The sequence below is a fragment of the Hyla sarda genome, chromosome 3, assembly GCF_029499605.1.
Source record: "Hyla sarda isolate aHylSar1 chromosome 3, aHylSar1.hap1, whole genome shotgun sequence".
Taxonomy (NCBI): Eukaryota; Metazoa; Chordata; class Amphibia; order Anura; family Hylidae; genus Hyla; species Hyla sarda.
Genome location: NC_079191.1, coordinates 247,364,911 through 247,379,471, shown reverse-complemented (window position 1 = coordinate 247,379,471; position 14,561 = coordinate 247,364,911). Strand labels below are relative to the sequence as shown.

Here is a 14,561-nt window from a genome sequence, read left to right as displayed (position 1 = left end):
CTCGCACCCCCCACCCCCTTTCTGGCTTGATTATGAAGCAGGTATCTGATCGATGAAGAATGAGCAAGACTGTTTTATTGCAGTACGAATGGCGAGTCTATGCCCGACTACTGTCGTATGGGCCAAATAATCAGTCCTGCTATAGAAAACTTAAACCGCACTCCACAGCCAGTACCTGGTGTCACATAGAGCAGTCAGGAAACTTCTGTCAAGGGAAGGGATCAGGAATTGAAACGGCGCTGACCAGGAACAGGACATCAGCGAAGATAAGGTAAGTACTTTTGTTAACTGACATGCAACGGGCTTCGCTGCGCATGCGCAGAGAAACGCGTTGCATGTCGGTTAAAAAAAGTACTTACCTTATGACCGCTGATGTCCTATTCCTGGTCGGCACTGTTTAAATTCCTGATCCCCGTCCCTCGACTGAAGTTTCCCCGATTGCTCTATTCACATGCAGGAAGGCTGCGGACTGAACCCCTCTGCTAATATACAATATATATGTTGCGCATGTGGCTACACAACCCCCATACGGTAAGTGGTTTTAATAATTTCCCTTTCCATTGTACGGTGGTGCTTTTCACATTGGAGCGCCACTGCTTTGCATTTTGGTGACACATAGAGGCAGTTATCTCACAGATCACTGTGCAATGACAAGGTACAATGGGTTAACACTGTCCGTCAGATCCTGCTTTACAGGCATTATAAATTAAAGTGAGTTACATGTTAAACATTCACAGCGTTCATAAAAAAAAAAAAAAAAAGAAGAACAATAATAAAGCACCAGTGAAGTCAAGTGTAGTAATGCCTGGGGAACACGACTACATGCAGATCAAGTACAACATCGAGTCTGTGTAAAAGCTCGGTATAAAAGCGGTCAAGTCTCTCTTAAATATCTTCTGTACACATTGCACATATTTCACAATAACCAGGGCTGCAGGTACTGTGGGCAAAACCTTCCCTCCATGCAGCTTTTATCCTAAACTTCACTATAAAAATCCAAGAACATCCATGTAAACAGCGTCTCTCTTCAGCAGCTGTGCAGTAACATTCATGTATGGGGCTCTCGATATGAATAGTTCTCAGGCGCTAGTCATAAGAGGGCAGTTATTGCAGTCTGATTTATGGGCTTCAAACAGTCCCTTGGTGAAGAGTAGCCATCGGCCACTAAACTGCAGAACTGTGGCTTCTGATAGTCCCCATTGTCCACCACAGCCCACGTACTGTGCACTTTAGGCCTGTCGTAGTCACACTCTTCTATGTGTATGCTATGAGGTGTCTGGTAGTCTTCTCCACTGTTCTCCGCACTGGAAGAAATGGAAAAGCTGACAGCAGAGAATGAATGTTTGCGGTCCAGAGATACTACAGGGACATTGTAACCAGAGTCTGGTGAGAAGGTGTGGTCCTTCATTATGTGACGCTCAATGATAGGGGTGGCATACTCCGGCTCAGGATAAGTGAGAGGTAGTGCATACTCATTGGTCCGTAGAGGGCAGTCATAGTGGTTTTCTGTATCCTGCCCACCAAATGTGTCTTTATTGTCTGTGTCCATTGGCTTGAAAGTTGAGCCTTTCCTTGTGACAGTGCCGGTGCCAATCATTAGGGATTGGTCATAATCTGGATAAAAAGAAAAATAAATTATATATATATGTAGACATTTTCCTTAATGGGAATATATTACTTAGATTATGTTTTACTGATCCGAGCAAGATACTGAAAGATGTTAAATTTTCCCAATTTGTTTCTACTTTCTATTTTTTATCATTATGGGGGTAGCCATCTTGCCTGAGCTTTCTGCACAGCATTTAGTGATCTGCTTTACAGCAAACCATATGGAGATATGAAACAATAGACTATTGACTTTTTTTTTTTTTTTAAGATATGCTCTGTGCAGAGATAACTGTGCATAAAAAACGATGCTGAGCAATGAACGTCACCAATTGTGAATGGTTTGATACCATCTTATCTTTACACAGGCGCCTCTTTTATTGTAATCCTGTCCTTAATAAGGAAGACACTGCTGAAGTGATCAGAACAGAACGTCTCAGCTTAATATTAGGCCTTGTAGGCCTAGGCCAAGATTTCAGTAATATTTTAGAATATAGATAGCAAAATGGGAAATTAAAAAAAAAACTGCAAAAATTAGTTACAAATAAGTTCAAAATGAACAATTCATACAGTAGATAGTTTTCTGGTGACACTTTCTCTGTAAAGCTGACTGAAGTCCTACGCAATTGCTGTCATTAAATCATCATTTAAAAGCTTATGGTATTATGTGATCTTATAGGTAACCCGTCACCTTTTCCATGCTGTCCAAACCACGGGCAGCATGGAAGAGATACAAGCAGGGGGATGCCGACACATTAATTTCTCTGAAAGGTCCAAGTGTTTTAGAGTAAATCATAGTTTTAAAAAGCAGCCAGGGCCCAGGTTACTAGTCAATGGAGGTGGCCCCCGTAGAGGCTTCCCACCAGCCCTGAGTGAGGCGTCTCTCCCTACACACTGCTAGAAGAGTCACTCAGTGCCAGCAGGGTGGGAGGCAGCAGCTTGGGAAGCCACACCAACAATTACCTACCCAGGTCTTGGCGAACTAGGATTTCTCTGAAAAACCAGAGCGTTTTAGAGTAAAATGATAGTGTGTCTGTAACCCGCTGCTTGTACCTGTTCCATGCTTCCTGTGGTTTGGACAGCATGGAACAGGTTCCTTTAAAAAAGGGAATGCATGGCTAAATTTATTCATTTTTTTTTTTTTTTTTTACTGTTTTGATCTAGATACTGAGACTTTTTTTTATTGTAATTTCTAGTTTTTTTTTGTACATTATTATGGGGCTGCCATCTTGCCAGAGCTGTTTTAACAGCATTGATTGATATGCTTTACAGAAAGCCCCAGAGGCATAGGCAACAATAGAAATGACCTGTCCCAATCCCATAAAATATAAATAAAAAATATACATAGTAAAATTGAAAGTAAAAAAAAAAAATATACAATTTTTTTTTTTAATAAATAGGTTTAGCATAAAAACAATTTAAACAAAAGGTCATTTTTTGATTAACATTCCCTTTAAATCTGGTGTAATGGAAAACAGAGGTACATTCCAGAGATAAAGATACATTGCAGAGACTCTGACTATCATAAAATAAGCATATTTTATTTATAGGTATAAAATAATACAACATGCTGCAATAGCTTTTTTTATTTTCATCCTTGTTTATGGTAAGGTGCCACTAGATGGCACTATTGTTTAAGAAAACCGAATACTAATCAGTTTCACCTGCAGTTTTCCTGTCCCAGCAATTCAAGCTTAGAATTTTGTTCATGGAATAGGTATATGCTTTCTGTATACAGTTTTCATGATCTCTGCGGCCATTAAAATTTGAGCTTTCATTGTTTACTTCCAGAGGATGAATCTGTCATGTCATGGGATGGGATAACATTTTCAGAGAAGGGTGACTGCTGGCCCCAGTGATCTCCAGGCAGCTATACCCTTCAAAGGTATCTGCGTCCTCAGGATGCAGATACTGTTGCATACAATGGCTCTGCTATTCAATTCATTTGTGTCATTGTCCAATATGTTATTACGTAATGGGTAACACTTCAGAAAAGAAGATTACTACAATTTTTACCTAAGCTTTGCTCATAGGATAACAATGTAGGTATGTATATCTGAATTCTGACAAAAAGGAATTTGAACAATACAGCGACCTGCAACTTAGCCATAGGCTTGAATAGCCTTAAAGGGGTACTCCGCTGCTCAGCGTTTGGAACAAACTGTTCCGAACGCTGGAGCCAGGAGATCGTGATGTCATAGCCCCGCCCCTTCATGACGTCACACCCCACTCCCTCAATGCAAGTCTATGGGAGGGGGCGTGACGGCTGTCACGCCCCCTCCCATAGACTTGCATTGAGGGGGCAGGGCGTGATGTCATGAAGGGGCGGGACTATGGTGTCACGATCTCCCGGCTCCAGCGTTCAGAACAGTTTGTTCCAAACGCTGAGCAGCAGAGTACCCCTTTAAGGTCTATCTGGTACTAGATTAGGCCTGTTTCACTGCAGCATACATTTTACTTGTGGAATAGATCACCTTTGACTGCAATGTTATGGTGTCATAGAAATAAAACATATTCCACCATAGAGCAGACCACCTGTTGTCACAAATAGACTTCATTTAGTCTATCGAAGCTTATGGCTACACTGCAAATATATTGCTTTATATATATTTGCATACCTATAGTTAAAGGGGTTATCCAGGAAAAAACATTTTTTTATATATCAACTGGCTCCAGAAAGTTAAACAGATTTGTAAATTACTTCTATTAAAAAAATATTAATCCTTTCAGTACTTATGAGCTTCTTAAGTTAAGGTTGTTCTTTTCTATCTAAGTGCTCTCTGGTGACACGTGTCTCGGGAACCGCCCAGTTTAGAAGCAAATCCCCATAGCAAACCTCTTCTTAACTGGGTGGTTCCCGAGACAGGTGTCACCAGAGAGCACTTAGAAAAGAACAACCTTAACTTCAGAAGCTCATAAGTACTGAAAGGATTAAGATTTTTAATAGAAGTAATTTACAAATCTGTTTAACTTTCTGGAGCCAGTTGATATCTAAAAATGTGACTTAAAGGGGTTATCCGGGGTTATATTTTTATATATATGAACGCAGCCCTTCCTGTGTTATTTAATGGCTAGTTTGTAAATGTAAGAGAATGTCTTACCCATGTAATCCCAATGTAATGCTGAAATCAGTCATCATACAGTGACATATAATAAGATTTATTAAAAACAACATTCTGCCTCACAAGGCTCTTTTTTGCAGTAAAGTAAAGGAGTTGGGTGTAACATACCCCTAATGCAGAAAGGCCTGCACATTTTACAGCAGCCTCCAGTCCCTGTGCAGACTAACCCTGTGACGTGGATGAAGACAGTATGCTAGACTGAGCAGGAGCTGTTAGGTGTAAGTATGCGGGGTGTGGATTTCATGCCCGGGCATATTGAGTATGCTAGACTCCTAGAGCCGTACAGGTGGGAGGAGGCATCAAGGGAAATAGTAACACTCCTTTCTTACCTTCTGTGTCACACTTGACAAGGTCAAACTTCTGCAAAATATCCTTGTCACTGGTGTAACTGATAGTAAACTCTGTGGACTGCTGCCTCATAAATGGCTGTTCAAGTTGCTTCCAGCACCCTGCACGAGAGAAGAGATCGATATTATATCGGCCATAAGAGACAACTAAAGCCAAATCCAATAATAAAAGAATAGATTACTCAGTCCTCAGCACACCAACCACAAAAAGGATGTATGATGGCTTGTTTGTTTAAATGGAAAAAAATGTAGATTTCCAGACCAGTACTCAAATAATACAAGATTTAATATAATATATATCAATACATCAAATATGTTAATATCAACAGCCACAGGGCCCTATGGCTGTGCAAATATATAAAAATACCAAAAAGTGACGTAGATAAAATGACATATAGGTAAGCCTTTAAGGAGTAAATAGAAAAGGAGTTGCTCAATTGTAATAGAAGTCCACATATCAACCTGTGAGTAAAGTACAATGGATACAGTCATATGTGTAATGAATAATAATAAGTCCGAATATCGACCTGCAAATAAAAAAATGGAAAATAGTAATTGCGGATTTTTTATATTTGTGGTGATTTCCACCAGTCCTAGAAGAAAATATATATATGGTACAAGTCCTGTGATGGAAAACAAAATTGTGCAGAGACCATTTGGAAAAAATAGTATAGTAAAAAACAGAAGTTCTGTGTGGAAGGATTGTAGCACCTGTAAAGAAGACCAGGACTGGGAGCCTGGCTAGGTAACTGTGATGGAATTCGGCTGATTGGGAGTTGCCGGTATTGCAGTTCCTGTAAGTAAATGACACAGGCACTATGTGCCACTTACCCCCTCCACGTTTGTCCCGGTGACTATGGCTTCTCGCTCTAGCTGGGAGCGGTGGGAGCACAGGCAAGTGCAGCCGCCCAATGCCGCGAGCACCCGGCGTGTGACGTGGATGGTCATGTGACTGGCAGGGTTCAAGCGCAGCCTCCGTAGAATGGATCAGCATTGTAAATTGTGCAAGAGCTTCAATGCTCAGGTGAATGGAGATAAATGAAAATGGCTTCCGCACAGATGAGTGGATCTCTATAGGACTGGCAATTCCAATAATATAGCAAATCCAATAGTCTGGTATTTCCAATAATGCAGCACTTCCAAAAAGTCCGGTATTCCAATGGGTTTAGCAATTTTCCCAGGTTTCCACCAATGGACTTTGGATGAATATTGTGTAGAAAAGTCTCTCCAAGGCTTGAAGTTAAAAATACCATTTTATTGGAATTGCTGGTCTATAGAGATCCACTCATCTGTATTATTTGAGTACTGGTCTGCAAATCTGCATTTTTTCCATTTGTGGTTGGTGTGCTGAGAACTGAGTAATCAATTTTTATATTTTTGTATTTTTTTTAAATTCTCTTTGGGTGTGAGAATATCTCAATTAACCTTGCATACTTTTGCTGTGAGCTACACATATTCCGATTTTTTTAAAGCCAAATCCAGTATGTGAATCAGAGCGATGTTCATTTCACATTTACACATGGATCTATTTACAGTGGGAGAAACTAGCAGCATTTCCATGCAGAAACATGTAGATGAACGTTGAGTTACAATTTTTTTCCTCCCAGCACAGAAAAATCTGTGCTAGGTTTTAAATATAGTACTCCAGAGGAAAAAAGTGTTTTCAAATCAACTGGTGCTAGAAAGTTAGACAGATTTGTAAATTAGGCCTTCCAGGACTTTTCCTCTAGAGCATACAGCAACTCATGTGGTGTATTCTTTCCAGTCTGACCAAAGTGCTGCCACCTCTGTCTGTATCAGGAAAGGTCTAGAGAGGAGCCAACCGCTACAGCAAACCTCTCCTGCTCTGAACAGTTCCTGACATTGATCAAGGTGGCGGCAGAGAGCATTGTGGTCAAACTGGAAAGAACTACACAACTTCCTCTGGAGCATACAGAATCTGATAAGTACTGGAAGGTTTAAGATATTTAAAAGATAAAGATTTTCATATTTACAAATCTGTATACATTTTCCAGCACCAGTTGATTTGAAAACTTTTCCCTCTGGAGTACCCCTTTAAAAAGTGTGCAGATTTTTCAGCACTGTGTCGACAATGAACAGTACCGTATATCCCATTTAAGCCAAAGGGAGATTAAGTTCCACGTGGAAATGAGCTTATTTGAATGTAGAAACCGGTGTGGATGCAGCACCCAAATCAGATTTTAGTCATGTGAACATGTCTGAAATGTAAAGCCTCAGGTAATTTCCACTTGCCTCCATTTTGATCTTCAGTCTTATACGTGTCTGTTTTCAATCGTTTCCTGCAAAACATAAATAAATTAAAGAATTGTAGGAATCTCTCTTTTTCTGCCACTGTTGATACAATCATGTAATTTATGACAAAGCCTAAATAACAACAAATGGGCGTTGTCAATAGCGATTAGATTATGTTTTTTATTTGTGCCCCAAGGGACCCTTTGCACCAGCCGATGCATGCTCCTAGTTATAAGACAGAAAACAACACGAATATCTTACCTTCTTAATATGCATATGCAGATGACAGTGATGAACATACACACAACCAATGCCAGTGTAATAAAAATTGCTATCAGTTTCCACCCTATAATAAAAAATAGGAAAAAATTTGTTATGCAACTTAATGTTATTTTTAAATTAAAAGCTGATAACTATCACAGACTGAGATGGTGACTGACATGATGAGACGGTTGCCAATCTCAAATATCTACCGTATATACTCGAGTGTAAGCCGACCCAAATATAAGCCGAGGCCCCTAATTTCACCCCAAAAACCCAGGGAAAAAAATAAAAAAATAAATAAAGTTATTGACTCGACTATAAGCTTAGGGTGGGAAATACATCATCCCCACCCATGTCATCATCCCCCCATGTCATCATCCCCCCTGTCATCATCCAGACCCCCGTCATTATCACCCTGTCATTTTTACCCCCGTCATCATTACCCTGTCATCATCATCCCCTTTATCATCACCACCTGTCAATCAGTGGTCTTCAACCTGCGGACCTCCAGATGTTGCAAAACTACAACTCCCAGCATGCCCGGACAGCCATCGGCTGTCTGGGCATGCTGGAAGTTGTAGTTTTTAAACATCTGGAGGTCTGCAGGTTGAAAACCACTGCGGGCCTTCGTCATCATCCAGACCCCCCCTTTAGTTTTTTACTCACCTCCCCTCGGTAGGAAGGAAGGGTGAGCTGGTCCGGGCCATCTATGCTGCAGGGACCGTCCGGTGGGGAGGGTTAGTAATTCCGGGCTGTCCATTTTCACCGGGAGGCACTCTTCTCCGCTCCGGACCAGCCCCGGACTAGTGACATTGCCTTGACGACGACTCACAGGGACATCCGTGCGCAGCAGACGTCCCTGGGCATAAACGTCCCTGTGCGTCGTCGTCAAGGCAACGTCACTAGTCCTTGACCGGCCCGGAGCGGAGGGCCTTCCGGTGAAGATGGACAGCCCGGAACGACTAACCTTCCCAACCGGGCGGTCCCTGAAGCATAGATGGCCCGGACCAGCTCACCCTTCCTTCCCACCAAAGGGAGGTGAGTAGAAAACTAAAGGGGGTCTGGATTATGATGAAGGCCCGCAGTGGTCTTCAACCTGAGGACCTCCAGATGTTTCAAAACTACAACTCCCAGCATTCCCGGACAGCCATCGGCATGCTGGGAGTTGTAGTTTTGCAACATCTAGAGGTCCTCAAGTTGAAGACCACTGAAAGGGATTGACAGGCGGAGAGTTCACTCGAGTATAAGCCGAGGGGGGCATTTTCAGCACGAAAAATCGTGGTGTATAACTCGGCTTATACTTGAGTATATACGGTATCTATACCTAAACTATACTATAGCCCTCTATCATATCCATCTCTATCATATCTATGCCTCGAGCCTTTCAGCACCCGCACCTTCACTGATGCTGCATAAGTGAGAGTATACAAAAATGTGCACAAAAGTAAATCCAACTACACAAAAAAACATGAGAAGACTAAGCCAAACAAGATCAATATACAAGATATCCTTTCTCCTGCTTTTCTTGATCTCTAACATAAAATGACTTATATTATATATTAATGCATAATAAATACCCAAATCATTTTCTTCTGATGGGACAGGTTCAGTGATGTTCTTTTCTTCTTTTATCACATTTTTTCGATTTTTCTCATTTGGCTTCTTCCACATGGGATGAGTAGATGAGTTATGAGCTGAGGAAGTAAAAACCAAGATGGATTCTTGAGAAAGGTTTCACTATTTCCGTGATTCAACTATACATCTCCTTAGTACTGGTTAGTTATGTCCAGCCACAAGTAGCAAGCTACTGCTCCCTAGAAGCAATGCCTTCTACAAAAAGCCTCTACACACAACACACAAGGAGTATATACAAACATTTACATAACTCCCCGTATACAATACATACTTTGTGCAAGTGCACATCCCATGAGCTCCACCTTTAGAGCTATCCTTTGGTTCCAAGTCCGTGGTATTATGCGAACAACCCGAGCCACAACTGGAGGAATAAAGTTGTTACGAGTAGAATCCTGAGAGTTTGAGTTGCCCTCCAAAACCTTAAACATCCAAATAAAACATGAAAAATATAGTATGATGAAATACAGAATAAATTATCAGCTAAATGAATATTAAAACTGTTTCTCCTGAAAGCATGTATTCTACAAAGACCCATATTTATATATATATATATATATATATATATATATATATATATATATATATCACACACACACACATACATACACATACACACACACACACACACACATACATACATACACACGCACACTAGTAGGTATACAAGAATCATATTAAGAGCTGATGCTGCGGAAAAATAACTAAAATCAGAAGTATACTAGGTGCCCAATATAACACCAAAATGGGGGGGGGGGGGGGGGGATAAATGCTGCTGGGGTCTTGGGGTGGGTGGGGGGTGGGGAATAAATGCTGCTGGGGTCTTGGGGTGGGTGGGGGGTGGGGAATAAATGCTGCAGGGGTCTTGGGGTGGGGGGAGATGACTGCTGCAGGGGTATTGGGGTGGGGGGGATGAATGCTGCAGGGGTTATTGGTGTGGGGGGTGTAGATGAATGCTGCAGGGGTTATTGGGTGTGGGCGGTGTAGATGAATGCTGCAGGGGTCTTGGGGTGGGGGGAGATGACTGCTGCAGGGGTCTTGGGGTGGGGATGAATGCTGCAGGGGTCTTGGGGTGGGGGGTGTAGATGAATGCTGCAAGGGTCTTTGTGTGGAGGGGGGGAAGATGGATGATGCAGGAGTCTGGTCTTGGGGGGGGGGGGAGATGAATGATGCGGGTAGGGAGTGTTAAGGCAGAAGAGGACAGAGGGGTCTGGGGGGACAGAAAAGTGTAAAGATAAATAATGCAGAGGTCTTGGGGGCAGAGGAGTCTGCAGGAGAATTAAGGGGGGCCATTCACATTGAGGACATTCCTCAGGCGGAAATTCCCCCAGCAGAATGGACGTACACACAAAGAACGAACATGTTCATTTTTTAGGTGGGCGTCCATTCTGCTGGTGGAAATCCACCAGACTGCATTGTCATCTATAGAGATGCGCACATCCATGCAGTCCTATTGCCAATGGCTTCTGTGGCGCCTGCAGCAAGCGGACATTCTGCCAACTAAATGTCCACAGTGTGGAAGAGTCCTTAGGGGTCTGCAGGAGGAGGGGAAAAATGGGTCTGGGGGGAGTACAGGGGTGGGATTCTGACAAACAGAGGAAACAGTATCTGGCTGTATTATTTTTAGGGGTCATGATGTCTGGCAGGGTTAGAATGATTATTGTCTTTATACAGAGGATGAGGATCAACTAACAAAGTAACCAATGATGTCCGGGCATCAGACTCTGCAGAGAAGATGGAGCTGAAAGAAGATAAATACCAGAGGAAGAAGAAAAGTAAAGACAACAGAGAAGACGTCTCCTGTGAGTCATTATACAATTGTGTATTCTTCTGACGGTGCCCTATCCGAGCTGGAGTCACTTGTAATTTCTTCAGTGATGATGGGTGACACTGAACCCCAATCTGTGATTGTCCAACTGTTACAAAACTACAACTCCCATAATGCCTGAAGCTTTGCAACAGTTGGAGAGCCACTTAAACCGGGGTGATTTTAGAGTGTGCAGCTCATTTTATTTTAATGGGTGTTGACTGATGCAACCCCCACTGTCAAAAAAAAATAATAATAATGGGCTGCATAGTCTTATATCCCCGGGCCTATTTTTGCTCCCAGTCCAGCCCTGGAAGTAAGTGTATTACTGGTATTTCCCAACCTTTAACTCTACAGTTGTTTCACAACTACAGCTCCCATCATGCTCTTCTATCAGCATGATGGGAGTTGTAGTTTTGCAACAGCTGGAGAGTTCACATGGCGGGGCAGGCGTAGTGGCATAGTTTTATATGGGGGAGAGGCACCATGGCACAGTTCATATGGGGAGCAGGCTTAAATGGCAGTACTATACTCAGAAACAGGGTGTATGGAGGTGCTATATCTGGGGCATGGTGTTTGACAGCATTATATTTAGGTACACAGCATGTAGTAGTATTATATTCAGGGGCGCAGTGTGTGGCAGTATTATACCAGGGGCACAGTGTGTGGCAGTATTATACCAGGGGCACAGTGTGTGGCAGTATTATACCAGGGGCACAGTGTGTGGCAGTATTATACCAGGGGCACAGTGTGTGGCAGTATTATACCAGGGGCACAGTGTGTGGCAGTATTATACCAGGGGCACAGTGTGTGGCAGTATTATACCAGGGGCACAGTGTGTGGCAGTATTATACCAGGGGCACAGTGTGTGGCAGTGTTAAACCAGGGGCACAGTGTGTGGCAGTATTAAACCAGGGGCACAGTGTGTGGCAGTATTAAACCAGGGGCACAGTGTGTGGCAGTATTATACCAGGGGCACAGTGTGTGGCAGTATTATACCAGGGGCACAGTGTGTGGCAGTATTATACCAGGGGCACAGTGTGTGGCAGTTGGAGAACGATTATGACTTAACACAATGTTTTTCAACAGGCAGCACCTATTTCTGGCATGGCACTGCGGCCGCTAGGTGTGAACCAGGTCTTAACATTTAGCTCGGATCTTCACTGGATGGCAGACCTGGATAAGCGGACCCCTACTAGTACCCCTGTTTTAGCATATATAACGCTTGGCAATACATTATATATGCTAAAATCATTATACTTGCCATCCCCGGGGGACGTCTGTGTCCCCAGGGATGGTGAAGATATTAAATTATAAAGTCTCGCCCGGCAAGTAGCCCCCTGGGTGGGGACTTACACTCTGCTCCGTTCGCTGTAGTCGTGGTCCCACCCACCGGCTTGCGTCACCGCTCTGCTCCCATAGCAGACGGAACAGAGCGGTCACGCGAGATGTCATTCAAGACGTCGGGGCGGGACCACGGCCGCAGCGAACGGAGCTGGTGAGTGTAACTTAATATCTTCATCATCTCTGGGGGCAGAAACGTCTCCCCAGGGATGGTGAGGATAATAATTTTAGCATATATAATGCAACATAATACAACGTTATAAAGATAAGCCCTATAAGATATTATTACTGGATAGACATGTGGTTTAAGCCTCTGTTAATAGAATGCTGGGCTCAACAGGTTGAGTACCCCATCTTTGTTAGCATTCTGTATACGGCTATATTCAGAGGGAGGAAAATATGCAAAATGTCCGCACCTAAAACACACAGGTAGACTTTCCACACATTTGCTTGTTCTGCTGGAACTAGGACTGTCCGGAAATGCCCTGTGTCATAGGCAGCAATGCATTTACAAGCGGAATCCACAAAAACAACAAACCTGTCCATTGTTTCTGCAGACACCCAAATTTGGATAGTGTTTCCATAGTGCAGCAGAATCCCACTGAAATCAAGGAGACTCTGCTGCAGCGGAATTTCCGGTGGATTCCATTTGGAAATTCTGCCATGTGAACATGGCCTTAAAGGGTTAAAATGTGATGAATAAGTGTAGACAGGTCATTTATCAGAAATGAGGATTCACCTTTTCTTCACTGCTCAGTGCTCCTTTGTAACTCCGCCACTTCGATCCATCCCTTTTAAAGCTGATGATATAAGATTTCACGTAAAAGTTAAAGTTTGGCAATGTGGATCCCGTGGTTACAATACCTAGAAAAAAAAAATCAGAAAACAGACTATGAAGTGATATTATCCAAGAACAGATGGCCGGTGGCCAGACTTTAGTGATGTAGGGAATGGATATCACAGATTTAGTTGGAAGGAACAAGGATCTGACAAGTATTCAACCACCTCACTCAACTACTGAACTGTGTGCCAATAGAGAAGTCAGGGGGCCATAGTGGTTACCAGACCAGCAATCTTACAGTATGTCTATATCCAGGCTAGTCTTTATAGAACAAATGATACTAAATTCACCATGCTTTGGGGAAGCAGTGAATGGAGGTACCTGTTATTTTTCTTTTGTCTCCTAAATCAATCTCTAGCCATTCCCGGTCAGACTGATGACTTGATGCCCATGATATGCCTGAAGCGTTTAGGTTTGCCCTTTCAGGAGACCAAAGAAACATTTCTCCAGTGTTGCTGCTCGACTTCCAGGATGATGTAGCCGTAAATGTGTCTCCTCCATGGTTTCCAGTAAGAGAAGTGCTGCAATCTTAACAGAATAACCAGTAAGGGTATTAAAATAAAGTTTAATATACTTGTTAATTTACACATATACAATGGAATTGACTGATGTCCTAAGCAACAAACAGAAATAGTAGGTTGAAGCCTGGTCTCTGCATACATTCATTCTAAATATAACTCCAAAAATAGGTCATAGTGTCTATCTTCTAAATGATCAATCTATGAGCAGACATCTTGCTTAAACTATTTACAATTTTTTTTTGAATCTTTAGCTTCATCATTCATGTCCAGAAGACTCTCCAGGGGTTCAAGCCCTTTTTGTTTTGGTGCCCAATATGCTGATGAGGGCACAAACTGATCATTTAGTTTAGTTACATTCCATTGAGAACAACTGAAACAATGGGGGAGATTTATCAAAACCGGTGTAGAGGTAAGGTTGACCAGTTGCCCATAGCAACCAATCAGATTGCTTTTTTAATTATTAAAAGGGTCTGTGAAATTTTAAAGAAGCGATCTGATTGGTTGCTACGGGCAAAATGGTCAACTTTTCCTCTACACAGGTTTTGATAAATCTCCCCCCAATGTCCATAGGCTGCAATGAGACTGTCACTACTACTCAATTGTCAAAAGGAGTGTAAACCTGCAAACGCTCTTCCCATGGATAACTGAGGGGTAGTGCAAACATGCTGCCTAAACTTATGGTAAAGCAGTGATGCCAAAACAAAGCAGTGATGCCTAGTCATGTAGATGTCACAATTATGCTACAAATTTTCCCCAGTGGAATTTCTGCAGACCAATTGAAGTCAATCGGTAGCTGCAAAAACTATTTTCCGCTGCGGAAAATCC

At 42.5% G+C, this 14,561-nt stretch overlaps 1 protein-coding gene across 1 annotated transcript in view; it reads right to left on the bottom strand.

The window, feature by feature from the left end:
* Positions 1–375: 375 nt before the first annotated feature.
* DCBLD1 (discoidin, CUB and LCCL domain containing 1) overlaps positions 376–14,561 on the bottom strand; it is a 71,203-nt gene continuing 57,017 nt past the window's right edge. The window contains exons 8-15 of the mRNA XM_056566414.1: positions 13,537–13,743; positions 13,114–13,238; positions 9,498–9,645; positions 9,169–9,285; positions 7,589–7,673; positions 7,328–7,374; positions 5,057–5,176; positions 376–1,614 (exon numbers count right to left, since the gene is read on the bottom strand). Of these exons, the coding sequence (XP_056422389.1) occupies positions 1,091–1,614; positions 5,057–5,176; positions 7,328–7,374; positions 7,589–7,673; positions 9,169–9,285; positions 9,498–9,645; positions 13,114–13,238; positions 13,537–13,743 (1,373 nt within the window). The 3' untranslated portion in view covers positions 376–1,090. The remainder of the gene's footprint in view (positions 1,615–5,056; positions 5,177–7,327; positions 7,375–7,588; positions 7,674–9,168; positions 9,286–9,497; positions 9,646–13,113; positions 13,239–13,536; positions 13,744–14,561) is intronic.